Source organism: Borostomias antarcticus (genome assembly GCF_949987555.1).
Source record: "Borostomias antarcticus genome assembly, chromosome: 23".
In the NCBI taxonomy this organism is placed as follows: Eukaryota; Metazoa; Chordata; class Actinopteri; order Stomiiformes; family Stomiidae; genus Borostomias; species Borostomias antarcticus.
The window spans coordinates 9,100,749-9,122,025 of NC_140256.1; the positions used below are offsets into that span (position 1 = coordinate 9,100,749).

The 21,277-nt window shown below is 44.2% G+C and overlaps 3 protein-coding genes across 3 annotated transcripts; 1 reads left to right on the plus strand and 2 right to left on the minus strand.

The window, feature by feature from the left end:
- Nucleotides 1-2,422: 2,422 nt before the first annotated feature.
- On the plus strand, nt 2,423-7,267 carry ptgesl (prostaglandin E synthase 2-like; the record flags this gene model as incomplete). Its single annotated transcript, XM_084456941.1, is given in 8 exon segments — nt 2,423-2,449; nt 2,451-2,750; nt 3,028-3,219; nt 3,598-3,653; nt 3,778-3,930; nt 5,465-5,665; nt 5,817-5,934; nt 6,067-7,267. Coding segments are annotated over 8 exon segments (1,182 nt in total). The 3' UTR covers nt 6,202-7,267.
- A 260-nt stretch (nt 7,268-7,527) lies between these two features.
- Nucleotides 7,528-13,660, minus strand: gle1 (GLE1 RNA export mediator). Its single transcript, XM_084457515.1, has 16 exons — nt 13,552-13,660; nt 13,095-13,346; nt 12,847-13,005; nt 12,568-12,716; nt 12,370-12,430; nt 12,004-12,258; nt 11,625-11,850; nt 11,409-11,521; nt 11,192-11,261; nt 10,864-11,006; nt 9,130-9,320; nt 8,902-9,031; nt 8,670-8,774; nt 8,491-8,573; nt 8,327-8,390; nt 7,528-8,207 (listed from the first exon to the last, which is right to left on the minus strand). The coding sequence occupies exons 1-16, from the start codon at nt 13,648-13,650 to the stop codon at nt 8,139-8,141; spliced, it is 2,169 nt and encodes a 722-aa protein (XP_084313641.1). The 5' UTR covers nt 13,651-13,660; the 3' UTR covers nt 7,528-8,138.
- An 872-nt stretch (nt 13,661-14,532) lies between these two features.
- odf2b (outer dense fiber of sperm tails 2b) lies at nt 14,533-19,531 on the minus strand (the record flags this gene model as incomplete). The annotated part of the gene is made up of 16 exons (XM_084457552.1): nt 19,483-19,531; nt 19,138-19,238; nt 18,921-19,050; nt 18,682-18,813; nt 18,485-18,559; nt 18,299-18,370; nt 17,831-17,947; nt 17,355-17,540; nt 16,554-16,663; nt 16,332-16,467; nt 16,052-16,162; nt 15,644-15,907; nt 15,389-15,489; nt 15,106-15,268; nt 14,833-14,958; nt 14,533-14,703 (listed from the first exon to the last, which is right to left on the minus strand). Exons 1-16 carry the CDS (start codon nt 19,507-19,509, stop codon nt 14,533-14,535), a joined length of 2,022 nt encoding a protein of 673 aa, XP_084313678.1. The 5' UTR covers nt 19,510-19,531.
- Between the last annotated feature and the right edge of the window lie 1,746 nt (nt 19,532-21,277).

Below are 21,277 nucleotides of genomic sequence, written 5' to 3' on the forward strand. Positions count from 1 at the left end.
ACATGTTTCCATATTAGGAACCCATAGACTCCAAGATATAACTGGTGGGATAGGCCAGTTTGGAGTAGCTTCTCGTACCCCTATGTAGTTGGCTACACATTCAAGGAAGAGGAACAAGGGTGAAAATGAACAGAATTGTGCTTCAAATGCAAACCCTGTTGGACATGGAGATTGCATAGATAAAGAGGGGTAATTTACCACTGAAGACAAAGTGTAGGTAGACAAGGAGAGAAAGTGAAAGCCTGAAAGGAATGCCTGCAGTGGGATCAAGAGAGCTAGAAGGCTTTGGACACCGAGAACTGTTTTCACATGCAGAGGCTGTCCCACACTTGAATACTGTAGAGGAGCAGTTGTCATGGAAACTGTAAGGCAAAGCTGTTCCCTCATAGTGCTGAATTCATAGCTACATAAGAGATTTCCCTCACAGCCAGGACAGGAAACCTCACTGTAACCTGCAGTCCACTTCCTGTGTAGACAAAGGCAAGACAGAGGGGTGCACACCCACATCACAGATCAAAACATCAACATCTAGGTAACAGGACATCATACTGGCTTGTCTCGTTGGCAAATCCTGATTCCAGGCATGGAACAAGAATGCTCATAATAAGTGTTCCCTCCAGGAGAACAAATCTCACATTACATCAGAGAAAAGGAGTCGGATGTGTGCGTAGTGCACTCAAAGTGAAGTGCTTATAATTTTCTTCAGTTCTGAAATTAGCTGTAGCTCAATTGAGCTAAATCACAAGCTACGTGAAAGGGGAGTGAACAGAGTGAACAGAAAATATTAATGAATAGAAAATGAACACTTGGCAAGGAGATAATAATCTATTTGGAAGGAAACATATTTTGACAAGCATAGTAGATCAAATCGATGTAATGGTGCATTAGGCCTATAACCCCACAAGGTACATTTTAATTTCTGGTGCGTGTGTTCATGTGCATAGAAAAACCTGTTAGTGACGCACAGAGCAGCATCCTGGAAAATCCCATTTCCACCTGCAATTTCAAACAGGTCAGGGGCAGGGCAATGTAGCCTAACTGTAGTGGACGACCATTTCAAAGATTTGGTATTTTGTCCTCATGTAGTCTATAATATTGTAAATCAGACTCCAACTAGTTAACATGCATTTCAAAGGCTATTAAAGAGTTTTCCGTCTAGTCCAAAGGATATTAAAGAGTTTTTCATGTATTCCAAAGGCTATTAAAGTTTTTCCATGTATTTCAAAGGCTATTATGTATCAAAGCCAGGCTCTCTCTGCTTTGTTCACAGCCTCAAACATAAACAATAGCGGACCCCCCCCCCTCCGACTGTGAAGGCCAACTTCCAAAAAGGATATTTCATAGAGAGCTCAACTTCCTAGCCAAGAATATCACAGTGACTATTGTCAATGTCAGTCTCAAAACAGCCTTTGTTGACAACAAGCAGGGGGGGGAAGAAAGAGACAAAAGCATGCATGCAGGATATGGTATAGAAGTCTACAGATCCATCAGATCAAACCAAGTGTAGTCTATGAATTGGGCTATACTAGATAGAAATGCTTCTACTGTAGGCTACTGCTCTCATGGTAGATCAGCCTTGTAACTTGCATCCAAGAGGTGCAAAAAATAGACATGGCTACTTGAATGAGACCGATGGCATCGTACCTGTTTTTCCAGCATTATCATTCTCTCCGTGTCATGACCTCGATGAAATGTTTATCCCCAAGTTCATAAGAGATTCACTTCACTTCATGCTTCCAGCACTTTTGATGGAAAAAATCCATGTGCATTGACAAGAGATTGTATTTTTCTATATATCCTTGAGGCAGATGTTCAAACTCAAGCACCTTGACATTTACTGAACAGTAGAAGCAATTATGTACAAGCAGCAGGTTTGTAGCCAGAGCTAGCCAGGTGTTTCTTCATCATTCGCGTGCTGTCCTCCAATCATGCAGCAAGATGCAATAGGCGCATATTGCACCTGCACAACTCACTTGTATGTCTTTCTTTTATACATTTTATATTATATACTCAATCCAATTTGAACAAATTCAAATTTGCCAATTGGTCATGATCATATCTTGCGTGGATGTTAGCTTGCGAGACGAAGGTTTGCTACCTGACATCGATCGACTAGCTGCAGTTGAGGATCATGCAGGCGCATCTGCTGCTGTGCAGCGAAACGTTAGTTAGCTAGCTAGCGTCCTCTGTGGACTGCATGAAGGGATAGGTACCACATCGGCTGATACTGTTAATAACTTTCACGCAAATGTGTTAATCGTTCATAGTATTGTTTTTTGTTTTATCGACCCATATCTCATAAGCCGAAGAAAAACGAATGCAATGTGTGCGCAACGCCAAAGTGACTCATACATTCTTGTTCTTGAACGTATCCCTAAAAAGCGCAGGTGAAGCACACGATGCTCTTGAACATGTCATTCAGATGCATTGTGGGAGTTTATGTAAAAAACAAGATGGCAGCCGCCTGTATTAGAGCGTTTAGTAAGGTCGGCTGCCACATTTTGGAGTCTCCAACATGCCGCACTGGCAATATATCTTCCCTGGTGTCAAGTGTCTCGCTTAGTGGGTCGAGCAGGGCATGCAGAACTGGCGGTGCAGGATTCCGATCCAAACTGCTCTTTGCAGCCCCTCTGCGTGGTGTTGGTGGCAGCAGAATACTCGGATGTGCATTTCTGCTGGGAGGTGGGCTGGGCTTGTACCAGACAATACAGTTCTCTATACAACGTCACCTTGCGGAGGAAGAAGCGAAGGTAAGGTTGTGTGTAAATGATTTAATGTATCTAGGTATTAGAAACAGTTGCTATTAAGATGTAAGATTTCAGTTGTACTTGCAGTTTGCCCAGCTTTAGCTAACATAGGAAGGTATGGCTCATGACTGCCATGGAAACCAACCAAGCTAAATGTGCAGGCATTCCGTTACATAGCAGCCAGTTTGTTTAATGAAGTATAGATTATGCTTAAGGCATCTGCACTGAAGGCAAGAGAATGTCTCCCTTTTTTTTGTTTTTAACTATGCGATGACTTTAGCAGGCTTCTGAGGATGGTCCAAAGTTGACCCTGTACCAGTACAAGACATGTCCATTCTGCAGCAAAGTCCGAGCTTTCTTGGACTACCATGGCCTGACATACGAAATCGTGGAGGTCAATCCGATCATGAGGGGTGAAATCAAGTGGTCAACTTACAGAAAAGTGCCCATCTTGATGGTAGATGGTGAAGTGGTGAGTGCTTGGCTGCTTATCTTGGCCAAAATAAGCAACATCTAATGTTAATTTTGCATTGTTGTTGGCCTATGTGCCCAATTTCTTCATAAGATTTAAATGTACCGGTATCTAGGCTTTTGACTAGGTCTACTGTAGCTATCTAATAACTGATCAATAATGATTTTGAATCTTTCCAAAATGAGATCTGTTTGGGATGTGAAATTTGAAAACATCTAACAATCATAAAATATGGAGTGGACAATCCATTTGAACTGGTGTGTATATATACCACTGGTGTGTATGTTGGGATCATAGTAAATCCACTTGTGTGCTCTCTCTCCCCCCCCTCTCTCTCTCTCTCTCTCTCTCTCTCTCTCTCTCTCTCATATCCTACAGCAATTGAATGATTCCTCTGTAATTATCAGCAGTTTGAAGACATATTTGGTCAGCAAGTAAGTAGCCACATCACCTCCCACATGGATCGTCTTGTGTTGTCTGACATGACTTGCTGGGAGATTCTGGTTTGGTTCTGGGATTATAACTACACACTTGTTTTTCTCTGAACCCTCTCTACAGGGGGAAATCCATGTCTGACATTCTCAAGTGCTACCCTGAGATGAAGTCCATCAACGAGAAGGGGAAGGAGGTCACAGAGTACAACAACAAGTATTGGGTGATGCTCACTGAAGCTGAGGACCAGCTACTGTATCCAGAGAAAGATTCCAGGAAGTATGTAAATAGTAAATACAATGATCTAGTTTTCTGCTTGCTCAAGCCCACCGAAGACAAATTCTCCCAGGAACACACATAAATGACAGCAGTCAACCAAAGTGCTGTACAGAGGTGGGCCCTAAGTAAAAACATCCCACAGCAAAAACAAGGAATTACAGCAGACAATACAAACATGAGACATAGACTCGGCTTTTGCTCAGACAGTGAAATGCCAGGGAGAAGAAGTGGGTTTTTAAGGAGGATTCAAAAAGCTCAAGAGTCTGGGAAGATCTAATATAAAGGGGCAGGCTATTCCAGAGCCTAGGGGCGGCAGCCGCAAAGGCCCAGTCCTCTAAATTTTGATCTGGTTTTTGGCACCTCAAGCAGAAGTTGGTCGGCAGACCTTAAGGCTCTAGTTGGTGTGTGGCGATGCAGGAGCTCGGAGAGGTACAAAGGGGTCAGCCCGTTTAGGGCTTTAGAAACCATTAGAAAAAGTTAAAAATCAATACAAAAGCAGCCCGGGAGCCAGTGGAGTGAAGCCAGAACTGGCGTGATGTGGTCGCGCTTTTTCTTGCCTGTGAGGAGGCGAGCTGCAGCATTCTGGACAAGCTGTAGGTGGCTGAGGGAAGACTGGTCCATGGCAGCATACAGGGTGTTACAGTAGTCGAGTCTAGTAGTGATGAAGGCATCGATCACCCTCTCTAGGTCTGTAGCAGAGAGATAAAGCTTGGTCGTAGCTAGGAGACAGTTGAAAAAAGTTTGTTTTTACTACAGCACTGATCTGCTTATCAAATTTAAAATCACTATCTAAAACCACCCTTAGGTTCCTCGCAGATGAACAAATGTTAGAGCTGGACATAGAGCCTTATTTCCGACTTACCCATAATGTTATTGATTGACGAAGAACATTTTCAGCTGATTCCATGCTGCCTCTCGTTTGGGCGGTAGCGGCATGTTAATGCTCGGGTAATCGAACTGAAATGGCTAGCATTCAAAGAAAATTAACTTATAAACACTTAAAACAAGTAAGAATCTCCAGATAAACTTAACTCCTCATCAAAGTCAGACATATCCCTTTCGAACGTAGCCATTGCAACTTGTTGCGTTGATAGTAAGAGAATAGTCCACTCTTCTGTTCCTTGTTGTGAAAACAATAGTGTTGGCTAGTGATATATTGCTCCGCCTCCCTATTTACAGAGAGAGCCATATACTGTAGGTTCGAACAAACAAATGGGTTCAACGATAGTTGGACTTAAAAAATGATGGTATAAAAACTCAAATGAGCCCCCGACAGACAGTCCTCATATTTGATTGGACTTATCTGTGATTTGACTCGAGTGAGTTTTCTTTGAATGCTAGCCGTTTCTAGTGCATTGCGCTAGCAATACTGTAGCATGCCGCTAACACCGGAACAAGAGACTGTATGGAATCAGCGGAAAATGTTCTCCATCAACCAACAACATTATGGGTAAGTCGTAAATGAGGCTCTGTCAAATTCTGAACTAGACCTTTAAGACAGATTAATCTCTTTCTACCACTCAATCTGTTACAGAGAGGAGATCAAGTGGCGTCGGTGGGCAGATGATTGGCTTGTGCACCTGATCTCGCCCAATGTGTATCGAACCACTGGAGAGGCCCTGGCCTCCTTTGACTACATTGTGCGAGAGGGCAAGTTTAGTGCTTCTGAGGGCTTCTTTGCAAAGTATTTGGGAGCAGCTGCCATGTATGTCATTGCAAAAAGACTGAAGAGCAGGTGGGTCAGAGAAATGTTTGTATCATTGTTAGTATGTCTTCAATGTTCTATGTCTTAAAAAAAACACATGGTCTGCTCTTACGTGCGTAACTTTGGATTGATCTTATTTTAGAGACGTCAGTTCTCATCACGTTAACCTTGTATTCTTCAGGCACCACCTGCAGGATGACGTGAGACAGGACCTGTATAAGGCTGTCAACGACTGGGTGGCAGCAATCGGCAAGAAGAGGAAGTTCATGGGTGGAGACCAGCCCAATCTAGCTGACCTGGTAAGGTGACTTCTGCCAATTTGTCTGCATGAGTTGTGATGTCCACTTACTCTGACAGATCATTCCTGTGGACTTTTTTTTCTGATGGTGTTCACTGACCTTCACTCTCTGGCCGTTGGGACCTTTCTGCAGGCGGTCTTCGGGATCCTAGGAGTGATGGAGGGCCTGGAGGCCTTTGACGACATGATGGAGAACACCAAGGTGAAGCACTGGTACAGGCGCATGGAAAAAGCTACACAAAGCCACATGACCCCACCGAAACACTGACCAGTATACAAGATGCAAATACAACAGCACTTCCAGGCCTCAGAGAATGAATCAGCACGATGTGAAATGATTGTGTGAAGCAGAGGTATAGAAAATATGTTTTCCTAATAAGAGCTCCTCCTGAGTACCGTTTTAAGCACAGGGATCATCAGCTTTATTTCCTGCAATAATTCACCCGTGTTCTTTCAACATATTGATTTGCATTAATACATTGGTAGCAGATTTAACCCTTTAGATTTCAATTCTTGCACTCTTGTTAGGCAAATCATAATTTGGAATACGACCATGTAGTCTTAGTATTTTGGGTTCGATTTTTTTCCTCTCTCTTTTCATTGTGTTCCATTAAACAGCTATTAAGTAATTTCAGATTGTCATTTTCCTAGAACCATTGTGATATCTAGAAAAGGTACATTTGATAAATTTCTTCTACTGTTCTTTTTCATTACACTGTTATTTCAGTACTGTAATTCTTGTTCTGATCTCTTCCATGACAGTTGTGGACTTGTGCATGTATGTCTCCAAGAGTACAACTAATGCCAGTTTATCTACTGTAACTCTGTTTTCCAATGCAGTTCATTTGTTTAGGGATAGTGCACCCCGAAATATGTCCTTCCATTATTCTCCCCTTACTGTACCTTCCATATTGAAACATGGACAACCTGTCTGGACCAATCAACTGCTTCAAATGTAAAGGGAAAATAGCCTCACAATGTGTATTGGGTGCTCTTAACCTCTGTATCTTGGCTAGTTTCACCTAGCAAACTTGGCAAGATTTACCTAGCAAACGGTCAACTCTCACTTCAATGCTCACATCAGACCCTGTCTTGGTTAGGTGGCATAGAGGCTCATCAGAGACTGTCTTGACTGATGCAAGTTGAGTATCTTAATGGAGGAACAAAAAATACCATGCTTAGTTCCCTTAATTTATTTCTATTCAGATTATTCTTGATTATGCAGGAGAGAGCTGGGTGTGCAAAGTAACAAAAAAGAGTTTACAAGTTGTCAAGTTTTTTTGTTGGACAACAAAACTGGTGAACTGTCAGGCTGGATGTTACTGGTACACGACCTCTGGCCTATGTATGACTCGTATAGGGTTGAATAAAACGAGGAAACTGATTACTGATATCTCGATTTATTTCAGAAATACTGTGATGCATTTTGAAACATGTTAGGTGTGACATTTCATTTTCCAGGAAGAATGAGACACTGGTATTCCATGTTATACTTTACAATTCTCTTACATCTTGTGAACAACAGCATCTTAAAGCTAAATCAAAGAAACAAAACCACAAACCACAATCTCAAAATCCAACCGCTCTAAAAAAAAACATAAATATCTGATCGCATGTCAATGTACATAATAAACAAACATGGAAATTACTTTCCATTATCGATGACAATATGGCTTGAATAGTGGATGTCATGATTGATTTTAGATCAGACAACTCAAACAACTAGGAACAAGCCTCAAAACCCAATGGACTGAAATCACAGGTCAATAATATCAACTAGTTTAAAATGTATGTAATTCAAAATTAATCTGACAAAGCCCAGATTAATCACATTCCAGTAAAATAGAAGTGGGCATATACTCTTGCATTATACTAAAAGAGGCTACATTCATCTTTACCAGCATATCAGGAGGAGGGAATAGAACAAAACATTTTGCACATAGCACATACATGACATGAAATCGCAACCGCTCCAAACCCTTGACAAGAGCCAGTAACAATTTAGTTTGCATATGATAAATACAACACACATACTGTATGAGTAAATGACAAGACATACAGTGCATTATTGCAGGGATAACTTGTGGAAAGCTTTTCTTGTGACGCAAGTTCACTCTGAGACAGACCTGGGACATGCAGCCTCCAGCCCTGGTTCCAACAGAGGCATTATTGTGTATGTTCAAGAAGTGTCCATATGGCCTCAACTCAGGACCTCCAGAATGAGGAGCTCAGCTGGCCTTTTGGGGGAAGGATCTGTCTGCTTCTTAATGAACTCTAGGTGAGAGACAAAGCGTATAGGATGAGTACACAAGTTCATGAAATGTGAGTTCAAACTGCAGAGTGTCGTTTCAAATGCTGCCATACACATTAGCTCAGCCTGATGGTTAACTCACCTCAAGGAACTGTTTTAGCCTCATGACTGAGCCCATCTGCCCTGTGCTGGTGACAGCCTCGATCCTAAGAAAGCGAGAGGTATGCGAGGGCTCATACAAACAGCTAAAACCAGGTTTTCAAACAATTTAAATGTCAAATTGAAACCCTTGGGGAATGAGCATACCTTGGGAAGTACTCTTCTTTGATGAGCAGGATGAGCTTCCAGAACTGGCCCTGGTACTGCTTCATCAGGGCATAACCACAGACCTGAGGGGGCATTAGAACAAAAAGGGGCATCAAATGACCTGCTTTACAATACAGAGGTGGTCTATGGAGACCAGACGGATCAATTACAGGACTCGCCTCCAGGAAGTCGAACAGCAGCGTTGCCGTAACGTCAGCCAGAGGCTCCATGTTCAGCATCTGAGCCAGCCAGCGCCACCCATGGTTCAACCCATGTGGATCAGGCTGATCGGGAGGGAGACAAAAATGGGGAAATAATGAGGATCGTAAACTAGAGACACCAGCGTAAGACCACACAGTATGGGGGATATGGGGCCATATGTAGGCTAATAACAGCAGTGACTGTCCATACCCCCTGTTTGGAGCCGTACGGCCACCTCAGCTGTATCACTGCAGCATAGAGCCGGATCATTCCTGACATCCTTTTCAGGAAGCTGTCCTGCCCCTCCACCCCGGAGTCATCCACACGGTAGCCCAAGATCCTGGTGGGACAGAGGGGAAAGTACTTCGGTGTGAATCACACCTTCTTCTCATCTGAAATATGAATACTGTCCGACGCAGGTAATGATGTTGCCCTGACCTCTGATAATCCTCTATAGATGTGCCATCCTTCATAGGAGGGTAGTGGGGAACTGCATAAGGGCACTTCTTATGTAGGTGGGCGAGGATGAGGTCTCCCAGTTTGGGATGTAGCTCCCACACTCCAGAGGCCACCACAGCGATGGGGAAGGCAGCCTCATGGTGAGACGCCACCTCCTCCTCTCCTTGTTTCTAGAGAAACACAGACGGGAAAATATAACTCAAGATTTTCTTGAACGTGAAACAGTGAAATATGTAGGGAAGAGCCGTGACGAAAGAAACAGAGTGAAAGTAAGCAACATGCACATTTTCTCGAAAATGAAGGGAGCTGCAATGATGTGGTTCCTTGTGCACATGCATATAACGGTGCACACGCTTCATACAAACTTCCGGTGTCATTGGAGCATGTTTGGTGGAGATACAGTCTGAAAACTTTTTTGTGCAAGGTAAGGTCTTATGCACTTACAGTACGGTCTTTTTCGGTTGTGGAATTGTGTTTACTTGTTTAAGTTTGCAAACATATGTAATTATGTTAAGACATCTAGTGACTAAAGGATAGCATAGGTTTCAGGTTTAATGCTAGCAAGTCTTGGATGCTAGCCTGGGAGAAGTGACAGGAGAGATCCCATACTCATACCCATACCATAAGTCCCATACTCCTCCTAGCTCCAGGAAGCCCAGCAGGTATCCTGAGGGACTCATCTGTCACACCACAAATCTCCTGCCTGGACACACAGCTCATTCATTCCTTCATTGTCAACCATTCATTCCATTCATCATTCCAGTAAACTTCCTTAATCGCATTCAGTTGTTGGTGTGGTCTTTAAACTTGTGAACCCATTGGTTCCCGTTTCAGGCTACTTGTTTATAAGCATGCAGTAAAAAATAAAGTTTGTCGTCTCCCTACTTCATTCCAAAAGGCGGTTTGTGAGAATGAAATCTAGTCCATTCCATTAGGAGTGCGTAGGACAAGGCTGGAGCGCACCAGTGAGTGACAAGTGATGTCATAGGTAAAGACAGCTCATATTACATTTATGTTCTAGTAAAAATGAGATGAGGAAATGTTAGCTAGTGTAGCTACTGAGCCCATATAATGAATTTCAGTCAGATTAATCTTGTATAACCCGAAAAACAGAGATATGAGCATCCTTGGTTTATTGTTACTTACAACGTAGTCTCTCATTAGCCACATCTATCTCCAAACTCTGTTTATGCTGTGCCAGCGCTGGAGAAAGCTCTGGCTGGATTAATTACCATTCGGGTATAGGGAGAAAAAAAACAACCACTTCTTTGAACAATAACAATCGTCTTCAGTGGAGTGGTTGCTAGGTTGTTGTTGTTTCTCGTAGTCTGGATTGAATCTGATTGGGCCGTGACTCAGATCCATCGCCACTGATTGGGCAGTAATAAATGAATGACAAGGCCTATCCCCAAAACCTACATACGTTGAGTCAGACTACGTCCAACCCACTGCTGTGTTCATTTCGTCACGCTTGGCAGGGACAGAACTCTGCACTCGGCCCGTTCTCGGCCTATTTATGTTAAACTCATATCCAGTTGATAATAGTGAAGGACGTGTGCAAGTTGTGTGTCATAAAATATGGGACCTCTATCTCTATTAATTTCATAGTAAATGGGATCAAAGAAAAGTGTTACTTTCGTCCCAGCTCTCCCCTACATTATTACCGGTATGATAAGATGTAGACCATTGGAGCTGTGTGTTATGCAGACTCACCACAAACTTCTCAGCCAGTTTGTAGCTCACAAATTCTAGGCCCTTGGGATGCTGGGAGGTAGAGAAAGACTTCCCTCCAGACACCACTGTCCTCCCAGACAACAGCTTGTCGATCTTATCAAAGATCTCTCTGAGCTGGGATCCTGCGGGTTTGACAAGGATAGCACACCACAGGGCAGGAACTTTCAATTTCTTTGTTTACAAGCCATGTTCACCATCTAGAATGATTATATAAAGACCTTTGATGTATATTGGTCAAAGGCTGGCAAGGTGGTACACATACAACATCCATTTCCTACGATCAGATTACACTAACCCACAAACGTACCTGAGATGCTGGAGATCTGGCTGACAGGGATAGTAGCCGCTTTCTGTAACTCCATTCTCAGTTTCTTTGTCTGAGCAAAGATAAAGAATGTGTAGCAGTTAATATTTATTATGCTTTTAATCTTAATGTTAACACACACGAGTGTAGTGCGGAATGATTCATGTCTTGTGCGTCTTTTGCCTATCAAAAGAAATGCTGCATCTTGTTGTCATCAAACCTGGAGATCTTTTGTGTTGTTCAGGCCTTCGAAGGACTCGGCACACTGGCTAGCAGAGTCCTGTAGCCCCTGGTACCATTTCAGAGTGCTGGCCTCAGCTCTGGTCTGCAGGCCTGTTGAAAAAAGAACGTCACGCCACTGTTCCCTTCGACGCCTTCCACACCTGAGCCCACGATGACCTTGGACTTTTATCCTGATCCACCTCCTCCTCCTCACCTTTCTTCCGGACTTTCTCTTTGGCTGACTGAGCTGCACTCTTCTTCTGCTCCTCCTGCTGTGCCTGCGCCTCCGCCTGCTTCCTGCGCTCCTCCTCCTCCTCCAGCTCCTTCTTCCTCCTCTCCTGGGCCTGGGCCACCTCCTCCTGCTTCAGCCTGATCAGAGACCTCATCTCATGGAGAGCCCGCTCCGCTGCCGTCATGTCCTCCACACTGGGGAACGCCCCCTGCCCAATCAAACACACACGCACCTCCAACCATTAGACCAATAGAGTGTGGTATATAATGTCCAACATGCAGATCGATAATACATAATTATGCGGAGAATACAGTCCACCAGGAGAAAACAAAGACTCTCATAGACAAGAGGCTCAACTGACCTCAGCTGTTGTGCGCACCACCTCCGACACCTGGGAGCACAGCTGGTTGCCACGGGTGATGTAGGAGGTGAGGTCAGGGGCGGGGCCTGCCTGGGTGGGCGTGGCCGGTTCGAGGAGCTGGTTGAGCTGCAGTATCTCCTCCTGGATGGCGTTGAGGTTACGCAGCCTCTCTTTGCCCTCAGCCTGCCTCTGCCTCTCGAGCTCCGCCTCCCGCAGGCGCTGCTGCTCCGCCTCCCTCAGACGCAGGTTCAGGACCTGTGAGGAAGAAGATTCAGATTCAGAAAAGGGCCTCGGCTAGCTGCATCTGACCACCAGCAATGGTGGGACATTGAATTTCATTGACCCAGCCAGCAGCTTGCATCTTACCTTCGTCCGATGTCTGTGCTCTTCTTTCAACTTCTCTTGGCGCCCAATGCTTTCTTGAGTTCTTTCAATAAAATAAAAAATGAAAAGCAGCTGAAGATGCTTGACCTAAAAATATAGTCTAGCAATGTCACATTAATTTCCATATTGGTGGGAATATGATATATAAGCAATTGCTGAAGCTCAATGAAAAGTGCATACTCTCTGTCCATCATGTCTCTCATACTCTGGTACTCCTGCCTCTGTTTTAACTCCATTAACTCCTCAAAGCGTTTGAGCTGCTCTGACTCGCGGCTCGCCACGGAGGCCACCAGACGCTCCTGCATCTCCTGCCTCAGGCTCAGCTCCATCTGCGCCAGGAGAGTCGGAAGACTGGATCAGTAGTAGCTCAGCACAGAACAATGACTAATGGAATATCTTGTGAGAAATAACAGCAACACCATGGAGAGGCCTCCCGAAGGGCGTTTACGGCCGTCATACCTTGGCCTTCGCACGATGTTTCTCCTCACAGATGCGTATGCATCCTGCCATCTGGGCGGCTCTGGGAGACAGCATGGAGATGGTGGGGGGAGGAGAAGGGGCCGAGACAGGGCTGAGGTCCTGCTCTGGATCTAAGGCACTCTTCACATCATCGACGAACTGTTGGCACATTGACAGGAACTTACATCTGTTAACAAGCTCAGAGTGACTTTCGCCCTCTGTGCCAATTTGCTGAGACTCTTGCTTACCAACTCCTTCTTCTCCTTTGAAGGGGCGTCCAGTGGTGGAGAGGAGAGAGGAGAGTGCAGGACATTGACCGAGGGGAAGGAACTTGTGGAAGACAGAGAGGCTGGGGCATCCTCTGCTAGGCCTGGACTTGGGTCACGGGAAGCAGAGCCCAAGGAGCAGGTCTTCTGGAGAGGCCGAGGGCTGAGCTTTTTCAGGATGAGCCCGGAGAGCGGGGACAAGCTGGGGGCTTCATTACAACCAGCCAAAATATCCTGTGGGACTCGTATTCATTAGCTCATGTTTCAGTTGAGGTAAGCATTAGTTAGTTAACGTTAGCTGGAAACTTCAAAGAGATTACATTTTCATTCCTCTCTCCATATATTTTCCTTATCAAACATGTTAAACTAGCTAGCAACAGTCAACTTAGCAGAGCAGTAACTGGCTAACTTAGCTAGCTAACATTAGGCGGTTCTTTACCTCGCCATTTTCCAGCCAGTCTGTGTGGTATTTAAGTCTTCCTTTTGTTGAGTTTTTCAAGGCATCCAATGTTTCCCATCTCACACTTTCCGCAGGCATGACGGCGTTAAAAAGCAACACTTCCTAAGATCAGTAACTGGCCCAGAATAGCCAACTTATTTCTTGCTTATTTTGTCTGCATTATGCCGTGTACCATAAATAGCAGTCCGGCTACCTCGGTTTGCCGGAACTAAAGTTCCTATATGTAATTATTATATATAATGTATTTATTCATATCTAGCATGTACATAATCCATCCAGACCGGTATCTATCTTTCTTACCCGTTTTATACTGTATAGAAATGGTACTTATTGTCTAATTTGTACATTTGTAACGTGTAATTTTGTAGCAGCAACATTTTACTGTGACTTCACAAGTACATTATATGTGACAAATAAAGAAATCTTAAATATACACACCACATTTATCCACCCACAGCTACTGGGGTAGTATACTGTATGGATTAATTATTAATGTGATCTGGAAATATGTTAGTTTCACTACATGCAAGTATGTATACTGGCAGAGACACTTGAGGTGTTAGTAAGTATACACAAAATGTATATATGTAAATACAGCGTAGTAAAGTATGTTGTATTCATGTGAGGTGATGTATTGACGCGGCAACAAATTTACTGTAAAAGGACAATAAAGTAATATATGTATCTATATTGCGTTTGGATGTCTCTCTTCTGGGTTAATCAAGGTAAAAAGAACATAAGGCCTGCTATAGCTGCCACACTTATATGGCAGAAACAGTACAGTCCTATGCAGACATGAGCTAGGGTCAGGCAGTAAGAGGAATGAAAGATAACTGACTTCAGATTTCAAGTGTCTTTATTATATGTGCACTGCAGTAAAGAAATAGATCATTGATTAATAATTTAAATTCATTGATCACACAATACAATGTCTGGTCACGTCTAAAAAGAAATGCACACTTAATTTGGAGAGTGTGTGTTTAGTGAGCTTGTAAACCCAGAGTCACCAAACACATTACTGTATGACGTTTTGAGAAATTGAACATAATTCTGCAGGCTGCGGTTGGTACAGTCTGATTGTTCCAGCCTGTCCTTCAAATTCTTCAACTGACTCTGAAATCGGCGTTCCATCTGCAAAAAAGGAAGGAACAAAGATACAGATGTGTTCAATCTAGCCATATACACTGTAACTTCAAGCGCATGATGTACAGGGTGGACAGGAAATACAGCATGTTCGCTTTAAATCGTTCCCATACTCACGTCTTCTTTGTTTCTGCGTAATTGGGAAAGCTCTGTCCTAGCCAGACCCAACTGTTTTTCCAGATCCAGAGATCTAGACTGAGAGGACCTCTCTTTGGATAAAGCCCGCTCACGGCTCTCTCCCACCTGTAAAACATTAAGTCAAAGTGAACCCTTGTACTCCCATGTGAGCTTGGCCTATGTAAACTTGTGAAATCTACTGTAAAAATTACAATCACAAAAGTGAAATCAAAAGGACAATGGCAACCGCGTGGAAGTCATGCACAGGCAGACCTGTTTCTGCGCATCCTCTAGCATCTGCTCCAGCTGTTTGGAGAGGATGCTGCACTCCCTGGTTCGGTCCTCTAGCTGTTGCTGTGTACTGTGGATAGTGTCCTCCCGCTTAGAGATAACCTGGGCCATGTCTCTGTTCTGTAAGTTGGCCTCGTCCAGTTTTCTGGATCAACAAGGACAACGATGAGTCGAGACAAGGGACAATAAGACATGTAGAGCGAAGTGTGAGCATTGTCCATTGGGAAACATTACAGATGACTACCTGCAGGCTTATGAGACATACCTCTCTAAACTCTCCATCTTATGCTTCCAGTGCTTATTCTCTTCCTGGAGGAGCAGATTCTTCTCTTGAAATGACTCCACCCGACAGCTCTGCTGCTCCACCTGGAGGGAGAGCGAGAGCGAGAGCGAGAGAGAGACAGACAGACAGACAGACAGACAGACAGACACACAAGCACAGTGTTAATCATGTAATTCAAACAAGGGTTTGGATGTTGACTGTCCATATATGTACTACTGTGTCTGTATGCATGCATACCAAGTGCCTGAGCTCAGAGAGGACACTGTTCTGCTCAGTGATTCTCCTCTCCTGACCATGCGCCTGCTCCTGGGCCTCTCTCAGCAGCTGCTCAGAGCGCTTCAGCATCTCAGGAAGAGGCTCCAGCTCCACCAGACGCCCCAGCAGCTGCCTCCTGACCTGCTCGATCTCCCTCTCCAGGTTAGCTTTCATATCGCGTGCCTCTTTCTCTGCCATCTGCAGCTTCAGACAGTAGTCCTCTGACTCCAAGTGAGCTTTCTGAACCTGCAGCACAATACACGTGGCCTCAACAACTCTAGTTATTTACAAATCAAACATTGTGAAATATTGCTTCAGGCCCAATGAAATATAATGGTATCCTAAAATATAATGGAAGTGCTCTGGCTCATCGTATATGATTTATTGTACCTTGCTCTTATACTTGTCCACCAGACTTTCATGTTTCTTGATTGTGGTCTTAAGCTGATAGGCCTCAGACTGGGACTGTGTGTGCTTTCCCTCTGTTGCAGACAGTGACGCCTAAAAAACACACAGAAATCTTAATTACCCAGAGGTTAAAGGTCACAGTCAATGTTTGGTCATTCTATGCTTTATTTAATGTCAATAATTCTAACAGTAAATCACAGTAATTGTCTCACTTGGTTACATCGTTTTATCAATTCATCAAACTAAAATGAGATGTGTTGACCTTCAGACTCTGGTTCTCTAGTTTGCTGTTGGTGTTGTCAGAGTTGAGGCGGTGCAGCTGGTCTAGGAGCCTCTCTCTCTCAGCACGGCCCTTCTGCTCCACCGCATGCAGCTGTGACGTCAGCTCAGTCACCTGGCTGCATGGTCAGACCACCAGGGAAATTAGTCACACCATCTAACAGCATGTATAATGTAACGTCTCATTGTGGTCTCAATCACTCACTTTTTGAGAGCAGACATTTCAAGTTCTAGCTGGCCCTTAGTGGTCACTTCCTTGGAGTGGCGAGCACACCAGCCCTCAGCTGTGGAAAGGGCTTCTGCCAACTGGCCCTCCTAAATGAATTAACACAGAGACATGGTGCAGAGAGAAGTTTGGACTTTAAAGTCTTGTCACATGCATACATGTTATCGTGTGTGTATGTGACCGATGTCAACTCGTCTGCGTTGTGTTTTCCAAGGCACCCTACTTCACCTGCACTGGGTCGTCGAACTCGGGTCCTCTGACTCCCAACCGCAGTTCTAACCAGCTATGCTACGTTCACATGGCAGATTTTGCAAGCTGCATAAAAACGCGAGGCGCACTGCATTGTCCTTGGCCGACGCCATTTGTTGTCAAGCAACAGAACACAACAATAACAGGGCGCTCCGCAAAAAAGTTAAAATATTTCACTTTTCGGCGCTGAAAACGCCTTGCTTCGTCAGAGCAGCATGCCGAAAGGCTCCGAGCGCTCGATAGACAACAATGAAAAGCAACGCACAAATGCGTTGACAAAATCTGCCATGTGAATGCACCCCTACACCATCGAAAAGCATAGCTATTTGGTGACGCAGCCAGACATTATTAAAACTAGTGGAGTGAGTTTATCCAACTCAACTGGTTTACATGTACTCATTCAAAGGATCATATCCATAAATCGTTGTTCAAATCCAGCTTCACCATTCATCCCTGTGAGAGCAGCCTACATGCATGTTGTAACGGAAGTCCGTCTGTGGTGGCTGGCCAGAAGGCCAGTGAGTGTCTCACCGTTTCCATCAGCCGTGTAGAGAGTTGCCTGGCTGAATCCTCGCTGTGCTTTGCGCGCTGCTTCAGGGTCTGGGTCTCCTGCCTCCGACCATCTCTGATCTCCTCGCTCTGCTGCTTCAGCTCCTGCAGCTCCTCCATCAGAGCCCTCATCTCCCCCTGCTGCTGCTCCTGGGCATGATCCATGCTCTGCTCCACACAGGGAGAACGACAGTGAGGACAGCGCATCTCTCTAGCAGTGCCTGAGCCTTAATGTTCAGGTGGCACAGAGGTATGTATATGTATGTATATATGTATATGTATGTATATATGTATATTTGTATGTATAAAAACGCTCCCTAGAATTAAATGAAGGCATTTCAGCATTTTCAGTGTCAATCCGCACATCTACGGTATGCACAGAAGTATAGCTTAGTTTGCGTTATAGTCTAAAACAAGGTATATGGGACCATATATACACATTACACAATGAAACGTACTTGAATCTGAGAAATCAGGCGGCCATTTTCAGCTTCTTTGCAGCCCAATTGGGTCATGAGACGGCTGCGGGTGGACTCTAGAACTTTGGACAGCTCTCCAGTAGTCTTCGCATTGTCCTGTCATACGGATACAAGACATGGAGGGAATACAGGCTTGTGAGGACCTTCCAAAAGAACACAGAGCAACCCATCATGAAAACTCTCTTCATTGTATTTTTAGAATGTCATTCTTGCACTTTGCCTTCAGCACTAGATTATGCTCTTGGTCACAGGAGATGCACTTGTGAGTTCTGGCAAGTAGTAGTACACTGACTTCTTATGTTAAATGCAATTATTGTAAGTCGCTCTGGATAAAAGCATCAGCTAAATGACTAATGTAATGTAATGTAATTTTAAATGCATACACTTTAATGCCGTTATATGGTGGCATATCAGTCTGATTTCATGATAAGGTTATGAATTCCAAACCTTTTCAGAATCCAAATGCACAGCAAGCTCAGTGGCTTCTTTCTCTTTGTTGTTGAGTCTGGCCAAAAGGCTCTGAAAGAGACGGGATGAAAACAGCCCATTGTTGATGTTATGAATATCTGTAAGGGTAAATCAGGATGACAATGCAATGACAATGTAGAGTAACATGGTGTGGCAGATACCCACCATTTTCTCTGCCTCAGTGTCAGCCAGTCTCTTCATCAGCTTATGTCTCTGCTCTGACATCCTCAACGATTCAGTCTGTTGATTCATGAACAAAATTATGAAAGATAATGTAACAATGTGTTTGTTTGCATGATTTATCACAGCCACTGCACCTGTCAGAGTCTGAGCAGGTCCAGGGGAAAGTAGAGAAAACATACCTCACGTTCATGGTACTCCCTAAGAAGTTCTCGAAGGATGCGGTTTGTGCTGTCAAACGTTTCTATCTTCTTTATCAGCAACTCTTGCTCTCTTGCAAGCGAGGCAGCATCTATCTTTGACAATCGCTTATCCTACAGAAAAGACGGATGTACACGACAACAAATCCAGGAAACATTACCAAGGGTTATACAAATTGTGTATACTCAGGTGTCCAGTGTGTGTTTTTATTGAAACAAACCTTTTTTACGATACCAATGGTCTCCTTCAAGGCTGCCAACTGATTGGCCACTGCCACCCCATCAATTTCAGCTTCAACTAGTTTCCTTAGAAGCAAGTCTGTTTCCCCATTAACAATCCCCATCTCAGGCCTAAACACAGGGGACGGGTTAGTGATGGCATCACAAGGTTTTCTTCAACAGGTAATATCCTAATGCAGGCCTATTCAGCTAAGTTACCCGTTGTGCATAGCCTCGTCCAGCTCCTCCTCCTGATCGCCAATGGCACGCCGATAGGCTCTGAGACAGTCAGACTGGTTCTCCTTCTTCCGCAACATCGCCTAGTCATCCAGAGTAGTCACGCAGGGTACATAAACACATGAACAGATACACATAAACAAAGTACAAGAGGTGCATTGCTCTAGAGATATTCATGCAAATGGGTAGGGCTACAATGAATTTTGCTATTCACTGTGGGACAGTGACATGGCAGCTGCTAAAGTAATGGTAGTCTGTGATGCTGCTGAATGTGTGGGAAATAGCCACAGAATTTTACAATAATTACATGATTATCAGCTACTATACCTCCTTTGGTGACCCAGCATCCATCATGAGTCTGTCAATCTTCCTCCCATGTTTCTTACGATTGTATTGAACCTCCTCATCTTCGTCAGAAAGGTCGGCCAACTGTAGGGGGGGTTCAGCCTGGGACCCAGATGTGATCTCCAGACAATATGAGGGACCCTGTGATAGAGGAAAACATTGACTGACACTGCTTGTATGAATTTTGTTGGGGCACAGCCATATAAAACTGTCAATATATCTCGATCTAGATCTATATCTGAGAGTAAAGAATGGAATGTCAATACCTCCCACTTGTATCCACTTTCCCGAGTAGATGTTATTCCTGGGGGTATCCAGGGGGCACGGGTCTTTGTCTTGGCAGTGGTGCGCAGGCTCACCACATCCCCCTTGATCTGCACATCTCTAGTCTTTGTCTGAAGGAGCAGCATAGCATTTGATTTGTAATATTAAAAATGACGAGGCACCATACAGTCAATTTAGAGTATAGCGAGCAATAATAAAGTCAGAGTAAAAACTTTTGATGGCCATTATTGTAATACGCCATGACGTGATCTGCGCATCGTCAGCCAAACACAACAATGATGTTAATGCGCTCACACAGCTATCAGTAACCTAGAGCTTGAGTGGCATTCAACATTTAAGTCATTATGCACACACCTGACAGGGCTTAGCAGAGGCACTCTTCTCACTTCTCCTCAGGTGAACATGCACAGGAGTGGTCACTGGCACGTGAACATGCAAAGGCGGCGATAAATCTCGTGTTTTCATTCTTTAACCCAGGGCTGATTTGAAGTGAGCACACTCACACGGCAATCTTCTGCCAAGATTTTGTTATCTGGCTTTGCTAGCTAACTAGCTCACACTGCTAGCTAGCTATGTTTGAGGCAGCTAGCTAACCAGCGTAGCCAACCTGCTCGCTAGGCAATTTACATCAAAGTATATCTGAAGTTAATGTTTCCTCTTCTTTTCCGCCACTGAAAGACTGCGTCGTATGTGTACAACTGCGATTTCACAGAGAAATAATAAACAAGAGTTTTGAAAGGTCACATCGGATTGGCTCGTTCATAACTGATTTTGAAGATAGCCCTCTGTGATTGGATAACATTCGATGGACCAGCGTTCTAGTTTACGTTGCCAGTAACAACGTGACAACAGGAAGTTCTTCAATAATACATGATGTCCTGTAGATGGTGCAATAGTTTTTTGATATTTTCAATCGTTGTCGTGTCCATTCGAGTCCGTAGTTTTGACGTTTTTTCTCTCTATGCGATTTGCCACGATCGCGACGTGCACACAATGGCGCACATAGTAATAATGACGGGTAGAGTGCGCTCTCGATCAGAGCTTCTTCACAGACAGCACACACTTTTCACGTGTCTGTCGTTCGCTTTGCTACTTTTTACAAAGCTCGCAGAAGGTTGCATTTCTGAAGGCGTCGGTGTCTTGCTTCTCTGTAGGACATGTGGACATGAGTTGGCATTCGAAAGAGACGCAAAATTCATCCCGAGTCGACTAGCCCTTTCTCATCGAAATGATACAGTGCTTGGGGACAAGAAAGTCCCCGTCCAGCTGTTCGAAAACCCTCAAGGATATCAGTTTGAAGTTATGACTTTCACAAGAGCTGACGTTGTCAAGCACTGGCCGGCAGATAAGCACTTTTCCTGGTATCCTGGATACTCTTGGGCAATATCCACTTGTCCACGATGCAACACACACCTCGGTGGGTATATTACATTATTTACTTCAAATATATAGATGCAACTACAGCTACATGTCTAGGAAATGCTTTTCCACT